The 24,459-nt window shown below is 37.0% G+C and overlaps 1 protein-coding gene across 6 annotated transcripts in view; it reads right to left on the reverse strand.

Moving 5' to 3' along the window:
• Positions 1 to 24,459, reverse strand: part of SHTN1 (shootin 1) — a 145,308-nt gene that overhangs the window by 81,553 nt on the left and 39,296 nt on the right. For 3 of the 6 annotated variants that reach the window (XM_006200174.4, XM_072971959.1, XM_015235900.3), the window contains exon 1: positions 7,030 to 7,271. The exons of 2 other annotated variants lie outside the window; for them this stretch is intronic. In XM_006200174.4, coding sequence (XP_006200236.2) covers positions 7,030 to 7,087 — 58 coding nt within the window. In that variant the 5' untranslated portion in view covers positions 7,088 to 7,271. Of the gene's footprint in view, positions 1 to 7,029; positions 7,371 to 24,459 lie in introns of those variants that run through there. One more of the 6 variants, XM_006200177.4, reaches the window with a different exon arrangement.

The raw sequence follows: 24,459 nt of genomic DNA on the forward strand, positions 1-24,459 counted from the left end.
ACTCTGGTCTTTACAATCACAAAAAAGGTGAACAAACTGAAAATCAGTAAGTCTTCTTAGGTCCACCAGAGAACTGACATCACAGGGCAAATCACTGCTCCAAAAATTGGAGAGACACTAGGGGAGATACAGAGGAACACAACTTATTAGAGCAGAGACAAGGTGCAGAACCTCAGGAATCAGTACCAACACAGCAAAAGTCTAAACTGTAACTGACAAACTAGAGGCTCCGTTCCAACAAGTTTGAGAGTCAAAAACTCTAGGTGTGGGCCAGTCTTAGGAAGCCCCGACGCTTTGGTGAGTTTTACTTCCTCAGGTCCTCACAGTGAATACTGAGAAAATTTCCCAACTGCTTCTGGCAGCGGAGAGGGAAAGCAGTCATCATGAAATATGCCCAGAGTATATGCCCAGAGCATGCCTAAGGCCTCCCTTCAAGAGATATTATTTTATCAGAGCCTAACAGACTTAAGGGAAGGTAATGCTCAACTCTAGTCCCCTTTAGCCTTCTTATCGCACCTACAGGGGAAAAATAAAACTGACAAGCACTGATGAAAGTCACAGCCCTGGGGCACAGGCTCACTAAAAGACAGAGACTCTATCACAGGACTATTTCCCTTCCCCCATACCTTACCACCACACGAATGTTTATAGCAGCTTTATTCATAACTGCCAAAACTTGGAAGCAACCACAATGTTTATCAACAGATGAATGGATAAACTGACTGTGGTACATCCAGACAATGGAGTATTATTCAGTGACAAAAAGAAATGAGCTACCAAGCACAAAAAGACATTGGGGGAGAAGCTTAAATGCATATCACCAAGTGAAAGAAGCCAATCTAAAAAGGCTACATTCTGTACAACTGCAACCATATGACATCATGGAAAAGGCAAAACTATGAAGCCGGTTAAAAGATCAGTGGTTGACAGGAGTTTCAGGGTAAGGTGGGAGTGATGAGCAGGTAGAACAGAGGAAATTTTCGGAGCAGTGAAATTATTCTGTTTGATAATGTAATGATGAATACATGTTATATAACTGTAAAAACCCATAGAATGTACAACATAAAGAATAAACCATAGTAAACTATGGGCTTTATTTAATAATAATGTATCAATACTGCCTCATCAATTCTAAGAAATGTACCACACCAAAGCAAGATGATTATACAGGAGACAGGGCAAGGGGGATATGAGGGGCTACGTGGGAATTCTCTGTACTTTCTGCTCAATTTTTCTGTAACTTAAAACTGCTCCTCAAAGTCTCATTTAAAACAAAACTATACACACACACACACACACACACACATATATATATATATATATACACATGCACACACACATACATACATGACTCATACCCTGATTTGTGCCAGAGGATTTGAGATAGGCTCAAGTAACTAAAAGGATCCTAATATATTACTATTCACTGTACCATACAAAAATTTCAGAACTCTTGTTTTAATGTTTAAAATACTTAGCATGGTAAACAGAGAAAAACAAAAGCAGTGTTCCTTCTACATTTTAAAGCAAAGCTTGGCTGTGTAACAGCATTACCGAGTAAAATCTACAGCACAACAAAGTTTAAAATACACATACTTTTGGGATCTAACAATTCCACTTTTGAGAATTTTTCCTACAGCTGCACTTACAGCTATATGTGTACAAGGATGTAAGCAGCATTACTGTTTTTAATAAACTTTATTTTTATAAACTTTACATTCATAGCAAAACTGTAAACATAGCAGAGTTCCCATATGCCCTACACCCAGCTTCTCCTATTATTAACATCTTACATTTGTATGATACATTTATTTCAATTAATGGACCAATATTGACAAACTATTATGAACTGAAGTCCATATTTTATCTTATTTCCTTAGTTTTTACTTAATGTCCTATTTTTTTCTAGGATCCTATCCAGATACCACATTACATTTAGTCATCATGTCTCCTTAAACACCCCTCATCTGTGACACGTTTCTCAGACTTTCCTTGTTTTTGATAACTTTGACAGTTTTGAGGAGTACTGGTCAGATATTTTGTAGAATATCCCTGAACATGGAATGTTTTCCTCATGATTAGACTGGAGCTATGGATTTTGGGGGGAGGACTACAGAGGTAAAGTGCCATTTTCATCATCTCAAATCAAAGGTACACACCATCAACATGACTTAAATCACTATTGAAGCTGACCCTGATCACCCAGCTGAGGTAATGTCTGTCGGGTTTCTCCACTGTAAAGCTTCTATTTCCTCCCTTTTGATACTGTCCTCTCTGGAAGGAGGTCACTATGCACAGCCCACAGTTAAGGAGCAGGCATTATGCTGGACCTCTTTGAGCAGTACATATATAAATTATTTGGACTTGTTCTGTAAGGAAGATTTGCCTCTTCTCATTTATTTATTCAATCATTTATTTATATCAGTATGGACTTATGAATATTTACTTTATACTTTGGGTTATAATCCAGCGTTTTGCTGTTCAGACTGTTCCATCTTTGGCCATTGGAAGTTCTTTCAGTTGGCTCTTTGTATCTCTTTGACATATCCCCATCACTGTGGGCTCATCTGAGCACTTACTTTCTAGTATACAAGATGCTCCAGGCTCATCTTGTATATATCCTGCCCTAGTCACTCCAGACCTAGAGTCAGCCATCTCTCCCAGGAGCTCTGTTCTTTTTACTGGAGAATGGTATTAGAAGCCATGTTCTGGAGCTAGATGTACTCACTGCTACTGGTACACCTAGGCTCTCAGCTGACAAAGCAAGGAAATAGATATGTGTATACTAACCCAATACATATATTTCTGTATATAACCATCTATATCTATATTAAGCTAATCATGAGTTCAACTGATGTCTTCAACTCAACTATTTCCAATTATTTCCATTATTCTGTCAAAATAATGCCCTAGCTATTTTCTAGCCTAGAAGCTAAGGGAACACTGGAAGCCTCTTTTAATTACTAAATCAACTCTAGGAATAAGCTTGACTAAATTTCCATCTGAACCTTAAGCACTGGCTCAACAATCTTGGAGAAAATGATACCAACTCTCAAGATGAAAGGTTATCTTGCTTTAAAACCAATTATCTTACCATAGGAAATCCATTTTAAATTGTGTTCGTCCAAGAACAGCCCATAACTTTTGTTTGTTTGTTGTTGTTGTTTTGGTCTTAGGTTAGAACATCCTTTTTGCTAAGTGGCAATCACTCTCTTCAAAACTTCCTCAACAAGATCCAAATGATACAGCCTTATTATGGTGACTAGTTTAGTGGACATCTGTTGTTTATGTCTGCCCAGCCTGCATTCCACCCTCCTCCGGCAGTGGCACACCATTCTTTTTTGGACTACTCCAATCCATTGGTCTTTGTAGGGGCTGCCAATCAAGGGGCTCTGCCCTTCCCTGGCCAAAGAATTGAAACACATGACCCAAACAAGGCCAATTAGACACTCTCCTAGCATCTCTAGACTAGGAATTCCTCACCAGCAGGGACAAGGTTTTGTCTATCTCTGTGATGCCTAGCACAGTGCCTGGTTATGAATATTCAATGCATGTGGGCTGAATGAATTACAAAGAAAATCATGTACCTTAAACAAATGCTGAGCTAAGTCTATCATTTCCCAACAGAATTCTGGATGGGGAGCAAATTGTATTATGTTTTGTAAGGGAAATGTCCACTTTAGTAAGCTAGGAAATATGCACTGGAAATAGAATCCCAAGTTGCCATTTTTCAGTGCATTAAAGATGTCAATCAGTCCAATAAAATAAAGCCCCCAAAAAGACAAAAGGAGAATTACCTCATTACCTCAACATCTGCTTGAGCATAAGCAATCGCACACGGGCTAATTTTTTTTAAAGGGACATAATATAACTTTCTAGAAAGACATAATATAGCTAATTATACTATTCACTAGAAGGGAACATACAATGTTTTGAAGTAATTTAGAAGTGGGTGTGATTTATAAGACGTAGAGCTTAGGGAATGGTAAGTATAAATTAGAGATTGTTCATATTATGACAGACTCCGTGATTACATTTCACAACTTTTATCAAAAGCAAACTTATTCACCACACCACTAAAGGCTTCATATTAGGGAAGGCTGCTGTCAGCTCTGCCATTTAGAGTAGATGGGAACCTTCTTTCAGAACACCCTCCTATGGGATGGGTTCATATTTTAGACTTAAAACACACTAGGGAAGGAACAATATGATGAAAACTAAATGGCCAATAAACATGTTAAAAGGTCACTAATAATCAGGTCAAGCAAATTTTTTAAAGGTGCTATTTTTTTTCATCAGATTGGCAAAATTTAAGCAACCTGTCAGGTGTCAAATTAGTAAAGACTGCTGTTGGTCAATGTTGACCAGCGTGTGGGAAAATGGACACTGTTGGGGGGAAAGTGAACTGGTACAGCCATTTGGCAAGGGGGGCACTTTTCCAATGTCTAGTAAAAAGTTATGTGTACATGTCCTCTAATCCAACAGTTCCATTTCAAAGACTATATCCTAGAAAAAACATTGTAATTGCACAAACTGACTTGTATGATTATTTGATTAATGACTATCTACTAGACAAGAACCCTGTCTGTCTGGTTCACCATCTCTTCCTCCAGTGCCTAGCACATGGGCCTCACATACAGTAGGTGCCTGATATTTGTCAAAGGAGTAAATGAATATGTTTACTTAGCATTAAAAAATAAAAATAGAATATTTAATCAATAATGATTCTTCCTGTTCACATTAAATAGGAGTGGAATTATTCACAATGTTAACAGGCAGTAAAAAATATTATCTATTTTCAAAAATAAATCACACACACCAGCTTTCAAAATTGATCATAATATTGATAAGGGTCCAAACACCTAGTTGCCAGTTTTTCCACCTCAAATCTCTAGCTTCCCAGTTAGTTCTGAAATTTAAACAGCAATTAAATACTCTTGAAATAAGTCAATTGCTATCACAGTCTACAATCCACTGACAAATAAATGACCTGGTTTTGAGATGTATAAAAATCACACTGTGGGCTGAAAAAAATCCCAACACCTGTATAACCAGACTCAATATCCAGAAAGAAAGAAAGAAAGAAAGAAAGAAAGAAAGAAAGAAAGAAAGAAAGAAAGAAAGAAAGAAAGGTTATCTTCAAGAAACACAAATTTCAAAGTCTAACTGTTCTATTACCTTTGACATGCCTATAATGGAGGAAATATATCCTCTAAAAATACTAATGCATAAATTTGTTTGTTTTCCAGTATAACTGGAGAAAGAACTAGAAACTCAAAAAATCCTCCATTTTTCTCAGCTCTCAAATCCAACACAAAGATCTGTTCCAAAATCAAATATAAATAACCCGTGGGTTACCTGCACTGTTAATCTGTCCTTGAAATTATATACAGATGAAAAGAAGTGAAATTAAAAATTTTAACATTTTTTGAAAATTGACCATCCATCAAAAGAGCTGATATATCTGATGACAGGTATTACCAATAATGAAAACTCCCAACAGCCTAGAATATGAATGAAGAGTCTTTATGTTGGGGGTGGGGAGAGAAGGCCAGTGTTACTTAGAAATAAAATACTAATAAAATCCAGCCCCTCACTAAAACACTTGAGAAATTCCAGATAAAGGCATTTTGCCCACCTACTAGATTTACTGACCCTTGTGACTTTATGACCTTAGGCTAATCTAGGATGGTAGTTGAAGCTACTGGGAAGACAAGAGCCATTAACTTTATCCAACACTGTCTAGATGCTAGATACCACAGAGGAATGTATTCTGTCCATTTTGGTGAGATTAAATGATTTCCCCAAGGCCACACAGTTACTGAATAGTCATGTTGAAATGTGTTTTCAGGAATGTGGACTTCAGAGGGATCCACATACCCTTATGAATGTATGTTTGTAGTTTCTAGGAGTAACAAGTCATAGTACTGAACAGACCTCATGAAATCATCTGGTTTAGCCTTTAGTCAAGTAAGGCTTGATTAAGCACAAGACCCATGGATGGGAAGACACACTTTCAAGCTTATAATAGAGTTGGTGAATTGAGTCAAGAGACATGAAAGAGCTGAGACCAAACACCCAAATTAGCCACAGAGCAGGGACCCTTCCACTATATGGCCATGCCATTAAGTTAGTCAGAAAAGCACTTTTTTCTACACATTTTTTACTTCCTAAATCTGTATGGTTCCTCTCTATAGTGACCCATATTCTCGAGCCACCTTTGGTCAGGATAATAATAATTTTAAATTTAAAAAGTGTTAGGTTCACACTTGATTGTTAAGGTGGCCTTGTTCAGAAGTGTGGTTAAGTGCTGAAAATGACTAATTAAAACAGTTCTTTATTAAGGGATTAAAACAGTTCTTTATCTAGTCAGTGTAGAAACGCATGCACACGGCCTGGCTTTCCTGCAAACCAGAGACAAGTTCTAATTCAAGAAGCCCCACATAGGCAGGGTGTTGCCTCACTGACTAATAAATTGCTAAAAATGGGAAGCGATAGAACACACCATAGCCTCAAAATCATAGCTGGGTAAGGAAAGAGGAACTAGGCCAAACCAGAATGAAAAGCTGGAAAGGCTGTGAAGCAGCGCCGCAGGCCTCCCAGCTTCAATGTGCAAGGGTGGGGCCAAGGCTAGGGAGCCAGGCCAGCAGAGCTACTCAAACCGCCCCCTCTCCAAGATGACTGGCCTCACCCGCGTCTCCCGCGTGTAAGGTGGTACCGAGGGCCCTTGTCCGCGCAGAATCCTTGTCCCTTCCCGAACCCTGGATCGCCAGCTAAATCCACCAGCGGGTAGCTATTCCCGCACTGCCTGGCCCGACAAGCAAGCACCCGCACGTTACCCTCTGCCCTGGGCTCGCCAAAGCGCGTAGGACGCGGAGGACGCTTCTCCACGGATACGAAGCTACTGGGGTGACCACGGCGGCCCCAATACCTCCCGCCCAGCTTCCACCACCCCAAAACCAGCGCCCTGGAGTGGTCTCCGCCCACGGGCCGCGGCTGCCCGCACCTGGCAGCCACGCGCCTGCCTACCTTGCTCCTTTAGACTGGAGATGAGCTGCAGCTGTTTCTCCTCGTCCGAGCTGTTCATTTTGGCAGGTGGGGCCGGGAATAAAAAGAAAGGAGGGAGAGGCGAAGGGTACAGCGGGGGAAGAGAGGAAGAAAAAGCAAGATGCCGGTGGCTTGCGCCTTCACTACCCGGAAGTTGGATTAGCTCCCGCTCCTCCTCCTCCTGGCGCGGAGCGCGCGGGTGAGATCATCCCCACGCACCTACTCAGCAGCCTAGACTTCTACACCTGCAGGCCGGCGGCGGGCGGGGAAAGGGGCGGAGACGGACCCGCAGCCCGGGGGCAGGAGGTGGGGACGACGGAGGCACCAGCGGAGGCAGCGGGGCCGCAACCTGAGCCCTAGCCTGCGGCTGCCTCTGCGACCTGGCTTCCTCGCCCGAGGCCGGCGCCGCAGGATGCGCAGGCGGAGGGCGTGAGGGCCTGCGCGAGTTCTCCCTGCTCGCTCCTGCACCCCCTTCTCCGCCTCCACCCACCACAGACACCAGAAGCGCGTTCAGGAGAAAACCTGCCGTGGGTCTGCAACCTTATGAGAACCCCACTTTGAACGCTACCTGAGGGCCTCTCCCCGCGAGCTGCCGTAAAGCGGGACGTAATGGGCAATAAACACCCAGGATTCTTCCCCAATTCTCGCACAGTGGACTCTGGTGGCGGTGCGAGGAAACCTAGGTGTCCACAGGGGCAGGCTCAGTGTACGTTTTGCGCCTTGAAAAGCACAAAGGTACTGAAACAGGCCGGCCTAGTAAACTACACAGTGATCGAAGGAGGGCGTGGTAGTCAGTTAACAGTCCCAGCTCCTGGGCTGGCTTCCTCCAGCAGCACTGGGTTTGAGAGGTAGTCAGAACTGGGCCCCGGAGCAGGTGGATCTCCGGACCTCACGAATCATCTGGTTTGCGGAGGGAAAATCTCTTTAGGGAGGAGGCCACTGCAGTTCGAATGCCCAAGGTCACACATCTGCCTGGCAGCAGAGCCTGGTGGAGTGAAGCCCAGCATTTGTCCCAATTCACTTTCCAATTTCCCAATGCTTTCTGCACTGTTTATACCCAGCTCTGGGTTACAGCCTGATCAGAAGAGGGGCGGCAAGCCTGCCAGATTTCAAAATGGCTCTCCCCAACCCCCAACTGCCAGACAGTCTTTGGTTAAGTCTCCTGACCTCTTTGAACTTCAGCCAAAAATGGGCATAAGTACTAATACGTACTCTCCTGAAAGAGCTGTAAGTGTTGAACAAGCAGAGGAAGATAAACAAAACACCACATCCAGAATTTGACATAAAATAGGTGTTCTTTTTAAAAAAAGGTTACAGGTGTGTGAAAAAGGGGTTGTGGATGCTAATTATAAGCTAAAATAGGCAGTTCTTTTACACTAGTCATTAAGCATACAAAATAAATCCAAGTTGAATTAGGCTTACTGCACATCTTGGTTTTTCTCACTACCTCAAAGCTCTTCCTGTGGGTCCTGCACCAGCACAGTGTTTCTGCTCATCCCTCACGTGCTGTTTTACGTAACTGCCCAACTCCATTTACTGAGTTGGGTCTCCATGAAAGATGGGGAAGGGGAAGCTAGAATATAGGTACATGCTGTAACCATATCTGTCCCATATTCCTACTAAATTCTAATTCAAGACAAACTGAAAAAGCAGTAGTACTGCTTCCTCTTCCTCTAAAAAGGCAATATAATATTTTAGCATCAGTGATTTAGTGGTAGAATGAATGATCTAAAAGGGCAGCATCGTGTTTTTAAATAGAGTAAATTAAAATTTTGAAACTTTAAAAATAATTTTGGTATCTTATAATTTAATCCTTTCCCTAGCTTTTCATAAGATAATTCAATACTGTTGGAGATCAGTTGCCATGAAGATCCCCCCAAAACAACCAAATGGCCTTTGCATTAAGATCACTTGAGATGATGTCTTAACCCTCGGAGTTTAAAGAAGGCCCAGGAAATGAGACAATTCAAACTCAACTATATGAAAATATGGATAATATGTGTTGCCACCAGGTATTTTGTATAAAGATAAATGATTTCTTTCCAGAAAAAAAATCAAGAGATTTGAGTAACAAATCATGGCTATCTAGCTTTCATACTGCAGCCAGGAAACCCATTGTATCTAAGCAGTTGCTCTGACTACTGGACAATGACAGAGGCCTCCTCCAAACCTAAATAATCAAATATTTTCTTATACTAGACCAAATACCAACAGAGCACCCATTAAATATTTGGGTTAGTTCACAGGGTTCCACTTTTTAAATGGCTGATTTAATTGTTTACTCCAATTATACAGTAATTAGGTACCACTTTTGGAGTTTGAGAATGAGTTAATTAATTATCAAATCTATAATCAAATTGAGTGCCTTGGTTCCACACGGAACCTGCAGCCCCTTGAAATTAATCCTGTTTACCTTCTTTGAAATTAAAATATCCTCCTGAAATACAATAGGGTATTATCTTGAGGGCATGGAATGAATTATTAGGATGGCCATTAGAGTCAATTATTGGCATTCAGATCTCCCATTACACTATGGTTTATTTATACGATATGAATATTGATGAAAAGGATAGAAGTGATAATAATTAGTTTTTGTTCTGTTTAATAAGGCACATAGGGATTTATGTTGCAGGCATCACAATGGGTTCATGAACCTTCATGTAACATGTAATTAAAAACCTTTAAAAATATGTATATACATACACTATACGGACAGTGAAAAGCGAAGGAGAGACTTTTAAAAACGAATTGAAAGGATATATACCATACTCAGGATAATGGCTGCCTCTAGGAGTAGAAAGTAGAGGAAAAGGCCCGAGGGGTGAGGAGTGGAGTGGGAGAGAGCAATGGTCAAAGGGTTTTCTTTTTTTTTTAAGTTTATTTATTTATTTTAATGGCAGTACTGGGGATTGAACCCAGGACCTTGCATGTGCTAGGCACACACTCTACCACTGAGCTATACCCTCCCTGTAAAGGGTTTTCTCTTTAATGTTTGTTTCTGTTTCCAGGAGATTAAAGTAAAACCACATTATTTATGTAATCTTTTGAGGCATATAGATAAATAAGATTGAAATACAACAGGAAAAAAAGTTTCATTTCCTTTGATCAACTAATTGCATATTAGGGAATCTACCCTAAAAGGCTTTACGTACAGAGCTATTTATTATAATATTAAGTATGATATAAAAATGATAACATTGGGACATTATTTAATAAAAAAAGAAATAAAGTACTGGTACATGCTCTACCATGGATGAACTTTGAAAACATTGTGCTAAGTAAAAAAGCCAGTCAAAAAACATCAGACATTGTATGATTGCATATACCTAGAATGTCCAGAGTAGGCAAATCCACAGAGAGCGAGACAGTTGATTAGTGGTTGTCTGCACTGAGGGAAAAGGGTAAGTGGCTGCTAGCAGGTGTGGTGTTTCTTGTGGAGGTGATAAAATTTTTCTAAAATTGATTGTGGTGATGGTTGAATTGTGCATATATTTAAAGCCATTAGATTGTATACTTTAAGTGTATACTTTGCATGGGAGAATTTTGTGGTATGTGAATTATATCTCAATAAAGCTGTTATAAAAAAAGAGGTTTTCAGAGGAAGAAAACTTTCACTTTAATACACTACTTTCATAAGTCTGTTAAATTTATAAGTTTCTTATATAAACAAATATTTTTCCTTTTCAAATCTTTATATATAATAATTCTACCTTTTATTAAACATTATTTCATACATACTTCATCTTATACCAACACAATCTACATATTAACTCAATGCCACTCCATTATATCAGTGAATACTTAGCCATTCTCAGTCTTAGATATTGGAGCTGTTACTAGAATTTGTCTATATATAATGCAGCAGGAATTCAAGGACCATCTAGGCATATCATAGTCAAACTATTAAAAACTAAATATAACATTCAGGTCTTGAAAATAGCCAAAGAAAAATACATATTACACACAGGAGAACAACAATAAAAGTGATGGCAGACTTATTATTTAATGTGGTAATCATTAAAGGATTACAACAAAATACAACACTCAGTAATATAAAAGATACAAATAGGTTGAAAGTTAAACAGTGAAAAAATATTCCATGCAAATAGTAACCAAAAGAGAACTGGTGTGGCCACACTAATATCGACAAAACAGAATTTCAGTTAAAACCTGTTACAAGAGACATTATATATTCACAAAAGCATCGATTCATCAAGAATATATAACAATTATAAACATATAAATAGCAAACACACACTAAAACTAAAATACACAAAGCAAACATTGACAGAACTGAAGGGAGAAACATATCAACAATAATAGTTGGAGACTACAATACCTCCTTTCAATAATGTATACAAAATTTAGATAAAAGAGTAGTAAGGATAGAGAGGGCTTAAACACCACCATAAACCAAGTAGATGTAACAGACACATACAGAACACTCCAGCCAACAAAAAATTAGTCTCAAGAAATTTTAAAAGATTAAAATCATAATCATACAAAGTGTCTTCTTCAACCATAATGGAATGACATTAGAAATCAATAATAGAAGGAAATCTGGAAAATTCACAAATATATAAATATTAAACAACACCCTCTTCAATAACCAAAGATTCAAAGAAGAAATCACAAGGGAAATCAGAAAACACTTAGAGGAGATTAACAACAAAAACACAACATACCAAAACTCATGGGAGGCAATGAAGGCAGTGCTCAGAGGAAAATTTATAGCTGTAAATGGTTAACTTTACACCTTGAGAAAATAGAAAAAGAAGATCAAAATAAACCCAAAGTTAGTGAAAGGAAAGAAATGAAGATTAAAGTGAAGATAAATACAATAATACACAATAGAAAAACAATAGAATCAATGAAATCAAAAGTTATTTTTTTGAAAGTATCAACAAAATTGACAAACCTTCAGCTAAACTAAATAGAGATGATGCAAATAACTAAAATCAGAAGTGAAAGTGGAGACATTACTACCAATAATACAAAAATAAAAAGGATTATAAGAAAATAGTATGAATAACTGCACACTAATAAATTAGGAAACCTATTTTAAATGGACAAATTCCTAGAAACACACAAATTACGTAGACTGCCTTAAGAAACAGAAAATCTCAATAGACTCACAACAAGAAAGGGATAGAGTCAGTGATCAAAAGCCTTCGAAAAAAGAAAAGTCCAGGACCAGGTGCCTTCACTGGTGAATTCTACCAAATATTCAAAGAAAATTAACACCAATCCTTCTAAACTCTCAAAAAACAGAAAATTAGAGAACGCTTCCTAATTCATGCTATGAAGTTAGCATTACTGTGATGTCAAAGCCGGATAAAGACATCATAAGAAAAGAAAATTATAGACCAATAACTCTTGTGAATACAGATACAACAGCCCACAACTAAATACTGGCAACTAATCCAACAGCACATTTCAGGGATTACACAACATGACCAAGTGGTTCAACATAAGAAAAATCAATGTAATACATCACATTAATAGAACAATAACAAACAAAAAACCACCCACAAGAAAGCTAATAGAGTTAACAAATTCAGCAAAATTACCAAGTACACTATCAAAACACAAAAATCAGTTGTGTTTCTATATACAAGCAATGAATAATCAAAAGGAAATTAGGAAAACAATTCCATCTGTAATAGTATCTTAAATAATTAAATACATAGGAATAACTCTAACCAAAGAAACGGGAAATTTGTATGCTGAAAATTACAAAACGCTGCCGAAAGAAATTTTACAATACCTGAATAATGGAAAGATATCTGGTGTTCCTGGATAGGAAGACTTAACACCTTCAAGACATCAGTAATTCCCAAAGCAATCTATGGATTCAATGCCATTGTTCATAACCTTGTTCATTGCAATGGAAAGCTGATCCTCAAATTCATATGGAATTGCAAGGAGCCCTAAATAGCAAAAACAATTTTGAAAAAGAAAAATAAAATTGGCAGACTCATACCTTCCAACTGAAAACTTACTACAAAGTTACAGCAAATAAAACAATGTGGTACTGGCATAAGGACAGACATACCAATCAATAGAATAGAAAAGAGAGCCCAAAATAAATCCTCACATTTATGGTCAATTGATTTTTGACAGGGGTGGGGGAAAGGACAATCTTTTCAACAACTGGTGCTGGGGAAACTGGATCTCTACATGCAGAAAGAATGAAGTTGGACCCTTACCTTACAATATATGCGAATTACCTCAAAATGGATCAAATACTGAAGTGTAAGAGCTAAATAAGTCTAACTGTATTACCAGTGTATGACATTACCTCACTAAAGGGCATGGAGTGAGAAGGAGCTGGGCTAAGTAACTTTGGAGAACAATATTTTGATTGACTGGTTACTGTAACATTAAAGATAAAATGAACTGTACACAAACACTATCCTAGTTGACAAATCTGCCTCTGGAGAATGGGTTAGCAATTCTGAAACTACTCAACATGCATGCTAGGATTGAATAAATAAGTAAATAAACTGTAGATAATGGTAGGTAGGCTTCTCACTGTCAGAGAAAGAAGTTATAGTCAGTTCTGCTACACATGACATATATGTTATTAAAAATCAACATGCTGTGCCAAGTTGCACAGTAAAAACCATGCATCTTATGAGAAAAATGAGGTAGAGCAGAATACTCAAAAACTTTGTTAGTGATAAACACAAAACAAAGATAGGAAGCTAGTAACCATTTTAAACTTTCAGTTCCTAGTTGTTGGTTGCTATTATATAGACATATAATTGATTTTTCATATTGCTCCATATCCTGTGACTTTGGAAAGCTCATTTATTAGTTTTAGTAGCTTCTGTATATATTCTATTGTCATATACTGTCTATAACTTTATCTTCTTGTGTAGCAGAACTGACATTATTATTACATCATTTGTGAATAAATACAGTTTAACATCTTCCAGATTATACTTCCCCCTCTCCTTATTGCACTGGCTAGGATGTTCAGTATGATGTTCAATAAAAGTGGTGAGAGGAGACATCTCTTACATGCTTATAAACAGTCTTAAGGGGTGAAAACATTTGTCTTTCATCATTAAGTGTGCTGTTAGATACAGGATTTTAAGATCCCTTTATCAGACTGAAGAAGTTCGCTTCTATTTCTAGTTTAAGTTTTCATCATGAATTGGTGTTAGATATTTTTGAATGCCTTTTTTCTGAAATCTACTGGGATGATCACACAGGTTTTTATTTTTAATATGTCAATATGATGAATGCCAACTGATTTTTAACTTTTTATTCTGAAATAATTTTACATTTACAGAAAAGTTGCAGACAGTACAGAGTATACTGAGGTTCCTATAGATCCTTCCTATGTATCTATAGCCTGCTGGTACATAACCAAAGTATATTTGTCAAAACTAACAAATTAACACTGGCATGATACCCTTAGCCAAACTATAGATTTAATTTGGATTTTACTAGTTTTTCCATTAATGCTCTTTTTCTGTACTAGGATCCAGTCTAGGATACTATGATACTTGTAGCCATCATGGCTTAATCCTCTCTGATCTGTGACAGTTTCTCAGTCTTTCCATATTTTCTATGATCTCAACAGTTTGAAGAGTACTGGACAGGTATTTTGAAAAATGTCCCTCAATTTCCGTTTTTCTCATGTTTTCCCATTATTACACTGGAATTACAGGTTTTAGGAAAACTAGCACAGAGGTAAAGTGTCATTCTCATTGCATCATATCACTGGGTATAAGATATCAACATAACTTATCCCTGTTGATGTTAAACTTTGATCATTCTTGATCACTTGGTTAAAGTGCTGTCCACTAGGTTTCTCCACTGTAAAGTTAGTTTTTAAATGTTTCCATCTTCTTTTCTTTTGACACAAGTCACTAAATCCAACCCACACTCAAGGTAAGGAGAATTGTATTTCATCTCAACTCCAGTAGCCTTGAAAATCAACAACTCTACAATGACAGTGAAAACTAGCAGCCTAGCAGTCTCTACAAGGGCAGAATGGAGTTGTAGCTCCTCCATAGCCCCTTCCCAGATAACCATCATCAGTTTGCCAGTTACTTGGCTCACAACACTTATTTTTATTTGACCTGCCTCAGAACTTGCCCATTGTGAACAGCCTCTGCCACAGGGGAAACTGTAGAAAACAATCAGCAGCAATTGTTTAATATTACAGATGCCTGAGGAAGTAGAAATAGTTACAGTAGCCAGCAAGTTGACGAAAACACTTAAAAGGGAAAGCTAGGCAATGAGAAGTTCATAGTGGTCATTACAAAGCTCTGACAAATTCCTAGGACTCTAGAAGGCTATGTGCTGCAGAGGGCAATGCACATGACCAAGAAAGACTGGAAAAGACCTTAGGTATCACCTTTGGCTGACTTTGAGGCTTTGCATAAGTAGGAACTGAAAGCTAAGGTAGGGTTGTAAACAGCCTACCCGAACACTAAAGGCATGTTCCAATATACACAAAGAGACTCTAGGCAAAAGCTAGAAGACTTACTGGTTCAACTCACTTAAGTAAATCTCTGTCCAGTCATTAGCTGACCAATAAACTAACCAAGCAAAGACTTCAATGAACACACACAACAAAAACTACAACCTACTCAGAATTATACATCAACAACTACTACTACTACAAACAGCAACAATAACAAGCTTTAAGGGAAAGGAGAGATCTTTTTCCAGAGTTGACACATTATGTTATTTAAAATGTCTAGATTTCAAGAATTACAATACAGTTAAGAAGCACAAAAGTATGGCCCATATAGGGGGGGTAGGGGTGGGAAAGTGGACAACAGAAATTTTCCCTGAGGAAACTCGGATATTGAACTTACTAGACAAAGACTTTCAATCAGCTATTTAAAATATGTTCAAAAACTATAGGAAACTATGTCTAGAGAAAAGTATGGGAAGTATGCATCACCAAATACAGAATATAAATAAGAGAACTTATTAAAATAACCAAATAGAAATTCAGGAGATGAAAAGTACAACTGAAATTTAAAATTCACTAGAAGCACTCAACAGCAGATTCAGACTGTTAGAAGAAAGAATCAGAGAACTTGAAAACAGGTCAAATTCTCCAGTAGTCTGAAGACAAAGAGAAAAAAAAAGTGAAGGAGAATGAGCAGAATTTCAGAGACCTGTAGGATACAGTCAAGTATAACAACATACATAATGAGACCCTAGAAGGGAAGGAGAGAAAGGGGCAGGAAGAGTATTTGAAAAAATAATTGCTGAAAACTTTCCAAATTTTATGAGAAAAATCAATCTAGATATCCAAGAAGCTCATCAGATTCCTAGTAGGATCAACTCAGACATCCACACCCAGACACACCACAATCAAACTGTTAAAACACAAAGACAGAAAGGAAATCTTGAAAGCAGCAAGAGAGAAGCAACGTATCATATACAAGGAATCTCAGTAAAATTAATGGCTGATTTCTTACCATAAACCATGGAGGCCAAACACAGTGGGGAAACATATTTGGAATACTGAATGAAAAAGGTTGTTGGTGATGAAGCAAGATGGTAGAACAGGAGGTTCCCAGTTCACACTGCCCTACACAAACAACAATCTGGCAACCATCCACAGACAAAAGTACCTTTTGAATCCAGGTAGGAGGTGACACAAACCAAGGAGAGCTGCTTTGAAAAGGTAGGCCTGCACCCTGATGGCAGACTCACCAAATGTGGTCCCACTCGCAGACCAAAAGATTTGGTTCCAGCCCCACTCTTTCATAGTCTGAAAGAAGTCCTGCCTGTCCAAGCCCCATGGCAGGTTTGCTGACCTTGATCTTGATTGGAGACCCAGAAGCAGCCCCTTGACCCAGCTCCAGCTCCATTCTGCAGTCGTCTTAGAAGCAGTCCTGCCCAGACAAGGACCCAGCAGGATCCCACTCAGAGACCCTGTAGGAGCCACACATGTCTGTGCCCTGGGAACAGGCCTGCTGTCTGCAAACTCAACTGTGGACCCTGGACACAGCCTGATGACCTGACTCCAGCTCTGCTCATGCATGGTCTCAGAGATAGTTCTGTCCACCTGAGAATCCAGCAGGAACCAGGCCTACCAACCATCAACCCAACTGTAGGACACGACAACAGACACATGACCCAGCTCCAGCCTTACCTGACTGAGATCCTGGAGGCAGTCCGATCAGTCTGGGAACATGGCAGGAGAAAGTCTTTACCTGTCAAAAGTAGTCTGTAAGACAGGAAGAAGTCTTTGCTTCTTCAAATGCACAGACATCAACATAAAGCTACACAGATCACAAAGAATCAGGAAAACATGATACCAAGGAAATTAATAAAGCTCTTTAACCAACCCTAAAGAAATGGAGATCTACAGATTGCTTGACAAAGAATTCAAAATAATTTTTAAGTGAGCTCAGTGAGCTTTATAAGAGAACATAATGAAGCCAAGAAAACAATGCTTGAACAAAAGGAGAAGTTTAACAGTGAGACAGAAATCATATAAAAATAAATTCTGAAGCTGAAAGATACAATGAATGAAATGAAAAATGTAGTGAGAGCATCAACAACAGATTTGATCAAGCAAAGGAAAGAATCTGTGACACATCACTTGAAATCATCAGTAAGAGGAGAAAAAAGAAAAGAGAGTAAAAAGGAATGAAGAAAGCCTATAGGATTTACAGGAAACACTCATGATAACTAATAAGGGAGTCTCAGGAAAAAAGAGAGAGAAAGGGGCAGAAAGCTTAATTAAAGAAATATTGGTTGACAAGCTCATAAAAACAGAGATTAAAATGGTGGTTACTATAGAATGGGGATGGGAAGATGGGACAGATTTTATATCAGACAAAAACAGAGTTCAACTCAAATACTGTACCAAGAGACTAAAAAGGTCATTATATAATTCTAAAGGCATCAGTTCATCAAAAGGATATATAAAATTGTGTGTGTGTGTGTGTGTGTGTGTGTGTGTGTGTATATATGCATCCAACTTCAGAACACCTAAATATATAAAGCAAATACCAACAAATTTGGAGAAACAGACAGCAATACAATAATAGCAGGGGACTTCAATACCCCACTGTCAACAATGGACAGATCATCCAAAAAGAAAATCAATAAAGAAACGTTGTATTTGAACTATACTTTAGACCAAATGGCCCTAAGTGACATGTACAGAACATCCATCTAACAGCAACAGAATATACATTCTTCTGAAGTGTACACAGAACATTCTCCAGGATGGATCATACTTTCAGCCACAAAACAAGTTTTAACAAATTTAAGAAGATTGAAATCATAACAACAAACAGTATACACAGCCTAATTCCTAGTCAGATAAAAATAAAACCTCACTGTAAAGGCCTCTTTACATCAGTTATTTTTACCCAATACATCAAGTGTGGGTTTCAACAAAAAAGTACAAGGCATACTAAAAGACAAAAAACCTGGCTTAAAGAGACAGAGTAATCATCAGAACTGGACTCAGAAATGGCACATTTTTAGAAATTTCAGACCAGGAATTTAAAATAACCATGATTAATCTGCTAAAAGACCTAATGAAAAATGTAGACAGCATGTAAGAACAGATGGGCAATGTAAGCACAGAGACAGAAACTCAAAGATTCAAAAAGAAATGCTAGAAATAAAAAATATTATAACAGAAATGAAGGATGCCTTTAACGGGCTCATGGACAAACTGGACACAAATGAGAAAAGAATCAATGAGCCTGAAGATATGTCAACAAAAAACATCCCAAACTGAAAAGCAAAGAGAAAAAGAATGGGGGGAAAAAAGAAACACTATATCCAAGAAGTGTGGGACAATTACAAAAGGTTTAATATACACGTAATTGAAATACCAGGAGAAGAGAGAAATATTTGAAGTACTAACGACTGAAAATTTTCCAAAATTAATGACAAATACTAAACTATAGAAACTGAGAGAATGCCAAACAGAATGCAAAAAATCTACATGTAGGAATATCCTATCAAAAAAAGTCAAAAAAAAACCATAACCACATGAAAAGGTGTGTGAAATCATCAGTCACAAGGTAAATGCAAATCAAAACCACGATACCACTTTATACACCACTAAGATGGCTATAATCAATAAGACAGACAATAATAAGAGTTGGGGGAAATGCGGAGAAATTGGGACACTCATACATTGCCAATAAGAATGCAAAATGGTGTAGCCATTTTGGAAAATAATTTGGCAGTCCTTCAAAAAGTTAAACAGAGTTACCATATGACCCAGAAATCCCAATCCTGTGTATATACTCAATATAATTAAAAACACACACCCACACAAAAAAACTGATATATGACTGTTCATAGCAGCATTATTCATAACAGTCAAAAGGTAAAAGCAATACAAATTTCCATCAATTGGTAAATGAATAAACAAAATATATGTCCATACAATGGAATAGTATTTGGACAGGAATGGAGTACGGTACATAACATAACATGGATAACCTTAAAAACATTATGCTAAGAAGATACATATTGTGTGATTCCATTTATATAAAATGTCTAGTAATGGCAAATCAGAGACCAAAATTAGATTGGTGGTTACCAAAGGCTGGAGGAAGGAGGGAATGAGGAATGAGTTTTTTGGGTTTTTTTTTGTAGTGATGAAAGTGCTCTGAAATTAGATAGTGGTGACATTTGCACAACTTTTTGAATATATTAGAAATCACTTAATTGTACACTTTAAAAGAGTGATTTTATGCTATGTAAATTATATCTCAAAAATTATTTAAAAAATAAAATTTTGTAACTATGTACGGTAATGGATGTTAACTAGATTTACTGTGATGACTATTTTGCAATATGTACAAATATTGAACCATTACGTTGTATACCTGAAAGTAACATATGTCAATTATATCACAATTAAAAAAACAAATCTAGGGCAGTGAATGATACTGTATACCATAATAATGGATCCATGTCATTATACATTTGTCCAAACCCATATAAAGTACAACACCAAGAATGAACCATAATATAGACTATGGACTTTGGGTGATTACAATGTGTCAAGGTACAATTCATTAGCTATAACAAATATTCCACTTTGGTGTAAGATATTGATAATTGGGGAGGCTATGCCTATGTTGGGATAGCAAAAACATGAGAAATCTCTGTACTTCCCTTTCAATTTTTCTGTGAACATAAAACTGTTCTAAAAAATCATCTTTAAATATGAAAAAAAAGATTTTAAAAAGAATATAACATTCAACACTGAGAAATTATTAAGTACCTGCTATGCACCAGACACTGTTAGATTTGGGTGATAAGAGAAATGAATGTAATACGGCTGTCACTCTCAAACCAATCTGTTAATTATAACAAACATAGCAAAAGATAGTTGCAATACAGGAATCTCCTGCTTTTCGAAAGTTTGCTTTACAACACTTCACTTTTACAGAAGATCTACATTAGTACCTGTTGTCACTTTTACAAAAAGAAGAAGTAAAAATAGTGTCAGTGTTTGTTTTGCAGCAAGCCCTGAGGAGCTGCGAGAGTGGCACCGCCAAGCTCCTTCCCTGGGAACTATACTCAGCATCTCAGTATCAAGTTGCCACAGCTTTGAATTCTGTGAGCATCCGTGCTTTATTTCAATTTATTTTGTGCATCCGTTAGCAAGATGTGTCCTAAGGTAATTGCTTCTTCACCTTATACTATTTCAGCTTAGGAAAGGTTTCATTGGAATGCTCTACTTTCTAACAGTGCAGGGGAAACCTGTACAATGTGATGGGGCTGTAATGGTATTAGTGTTCAGATACAGTAAATGAGATAAAGGAGGCAATGATTCACTCTTTTTGGTAGAATTAGGGTACACTTCCTTGAAGAATAGAATTTCAAGGCAGATCTTGAAAGATGAATTGCAGGTTGCAGGGGATATGCAAAGAAAGAAACTCAGACACTGAAAAAGTATATTCAAATACATGAAGGTAAAAAATGACTAAAAGTCAGCTCAATGGACTAGTCTTAACCAATTCTCTGAAACAACTGAGTTGCCTTCCTTGAATTAGATGTCATCAAATCAGAGTAAACAAACTATTGAAGATCAGGTTTCTATGAGTAGAGATGCCTTTTCATTTTTTTGCATATTTTTTTAATTAAAAAAATTTTTTTCAATCTTTGAGTTTTTTAGTTTTTAGGAAATGCCGTTTATTTTTTAGGAAATAAAAGAGGCACAGTCCAGTCGAAGGGAACCATACAATCACCACATGTAGAAATAAACCCTAGTAATAAATACAAATAAGTGCATGACAGTAACTCTTAGAGCATATAATTAACATTGTGAATAAGATGAAGTGGATCTATGTGTTGAGGTAATGTAAATACCCCATCAACTCAATCAGATCCAAACAATGACTCTAGCATAACTCACCTGGGTAAACAAAACCTTTTATTGTTTTCACATTCTTACAACTAACTAATCAGGAGTCATTCATAAAGAGAACATAACTATGATTAAATACAAATTCCAGATAGGAAAGATTCATTTTACAACTTTCCCAGTTGATTAGACACGTCGACACAATCTTGTTACCTACCCCCTTCTCTGAGGCAGACTTCATCAATCTGGAAAATGAAGGCAGACTACTGATTGGAGGGCAAACCTGAAAAGGATTAAACACTTCGCATGGCATTCTAAAATACTGTAATTACAGTGCAATTAACCATACTGCATATTAAATGTGCAAGTCTGAAATGTGTTCAGACTCCCCAATTATAACTAGTTATTCTTCAAAGAATTTTGCCGCCCACATTGAATTTTCTCTAGTGCTTCTTTGTTATAATTCAGGTGTGACAGTCACTAATATATCCAAGAGGACAGTTAATAAAAAGTAGGCATTCTTTACTGTAAACCTAACATATGCATGCCAGGTAATACCCAACTATTACTACTAAAAATCATGCTTCATACAGGCAGGTCTATTATACAATTGGATTTTCCCCTTTTTAAAATATATTTAATGGTCAGCTATGAAGAGGCAGTGAGATTGAGGCAAGAGTAAAGGCCTTAGGTGGGAGGTCAGAAACTTGTATACATTTTTTTTTTAATTTTCCCAACTGGAAAGTCACTTAGACTCTCTGAATCACCATTTCCTCATCTGTCAACTGCAGTTTGTAAGCATTTTGGTGGGAATCAAAAGGCTTAAATGACAGAAGAACTCTTAAAAAGTTGATCATTCTATCCAAGTCTAAGGTGCTACTCTATTATGGGCTCAGAATGTAAGCCAGAAGAATGGTCCATAAAAGGGACAGAGATACTTGCAGGGACAATATTCAAAATATTTAACCACAGCCCTAACCAATCAGAAAGAAGTCAGCTTTAAGAATCGGTTTAGCCTGTAGATTACAGATATGTTTTACATCAGCCTTGGTTAAAGACAAGCAGAGATTCTGAAAATAGGGTAGAAAATGGAAGAACTTGTTGGGGGGGAGGAATCTAGCGGCATTTTAACCTAGCGCTGCGTTAATGGCAGTAGATTTTCTTTACTATAGAAGATATTTGAATTTATTTGTTTAAATATTTCTCTTCTCTGTTATGCAGAACCATGAGAAGAGGGAATATGTCCATCTTAATGATCTCTATATTCCTAACCAGTATAATGCCTACTATGGGAATTCAGTGAATGTTTATTGAATGAATTAATTAACAAGTTAATAAACAAACAAAGGAGTGAACAGGCATTCTGGTTCTATTATTCAATGGCCAGACCAATCCAGAATTCTATGTTCCAGGTACTATAATTTAAGAGAGTTATAAAGGAGAAGGGCCACAATTGAGGAAACTAGGGGCTGTTTGCCTAGTTACTAAACATTCCATGATAACAGATATCTTAAAATTTTTTCTGTATTAAAAAACAACTTAACAAAATATGTAGGACACAGCTAAGGTAGTACAGAGACATTTACAATGCTAAAAGCTAACATTAGAAAAAAAAAAGTTCCCAAATCAATAATTTAAATTACTATCTGAAGAAAATACAAAAAAGAGCAAAGTAAATCCAAAGTAAACAGAAGGAAGAAAATAATTACATTAAAAGCAGAAATAAATGAAATTGAAAACAGGAAAACAAGAGAGAGAATATCAATAAAACAAAAAGCTGCTTCATTTTAAAATATCAATATGATTAATAAACCTCTATGCAAGACTGAGAAAGAGAAAAAACGTTAAGTCATCAATTTCAGGAATGAAACAGGATATTACTACAGCTATTAAAAATATAATATGGGGTTAAAGAACCAGTAGGTCAAAGTAGAAATTACAAGGGTAATTAGAAATATTTTTAGATAAATGGAAATGAAAATATGATATAACAAAATGCATAGGATGTAGCAAAAGCAGTGCTACAAGGGAAATTTATAGCTGTCAACGCCTACATTTAAAAATAAGACATCTCAAACTGGTACTCTAACTATACATCATTAGGGATGAACTAGAAAAAGAAAAGCAAATGAAACCCAGGGCTAGCAAAACTTAGGAAACAGTAAAGATTATAGTAGTGATAAAAATAGACAACTAGAAAAACAATAGGAAGAAACAATAAAACCTGAAGTTAATTACTTTTTAAAAATCAACAAAATTAACAAACTTTAGGTAGAACGACTATGGAAAGAACAGAAAACACTCAATTACTAAAGTCAGAAATAAAGACATTATCACTGAACTTACAGAAATAAAAAAATTACACAATGAATTGTTGTATGCCAAAAAATTAGGTAACCAGGATGAAATGGAAAAATTCCTAGAAATATACAAACTATCAAAACTAAGAAGAAACAGATAATTTGAACAAGCATATAACAAGAAATCAAAACAGAAATCACAAATTGCCTAGCAAATAAATGCCCAGGATTACATGACGTCATTGGTTAGTTCTACCAAACTTTTAAAAATGAATTTAACACCAACTTTTCTCAAACTCTTAAAAGAAATAGAATAGCGAACACATCCTGACTCGTTCCATGAGGCCAGCATTATCTTGATACCAAGCTAGACAAAGACATCACAAGCAAAGAAAACTATTGATGAATATCTTTTGTGAATACAAAGAAGCAAAAATTCTCAACAAAATACTAGAATACTAAATTCAGCAACATGTTAAAAGGATTATACACCATGGTGGAATGAAATTTATCCCAGGAATACAAGCATGATTCAACATGAAAATCAAACGATGTAACGCATCGTATTAATAGAATGACGAGACGAAACCACATAATTATCTCAATACGTACAGAGAAAATATCTGACAAAATCCAATACCTTTTCATGATAATATACATAGATAGATAGATAGATAGATAGATAGATAGATAGATAGATAGATAGATCGATCTCCAATATCCTAGGGATAGAAGGGAACTTCTTCAACAAGTTAGAGTTCATTTATGAAAAAAAAA

Source organism: Vicugna pacos, chromosome 11 (assembly GCF_048564905.1).
Source record: "Vicugna pacos chromosome 11, VicPac4, whole genome shotgun sequence".
Taxonomy (NCBI): Eukaryota; Metazoa; Chordata; class Mammalia; order Artiodactyla; family Camelidae; genus Vicugna; species Vicugna pacos.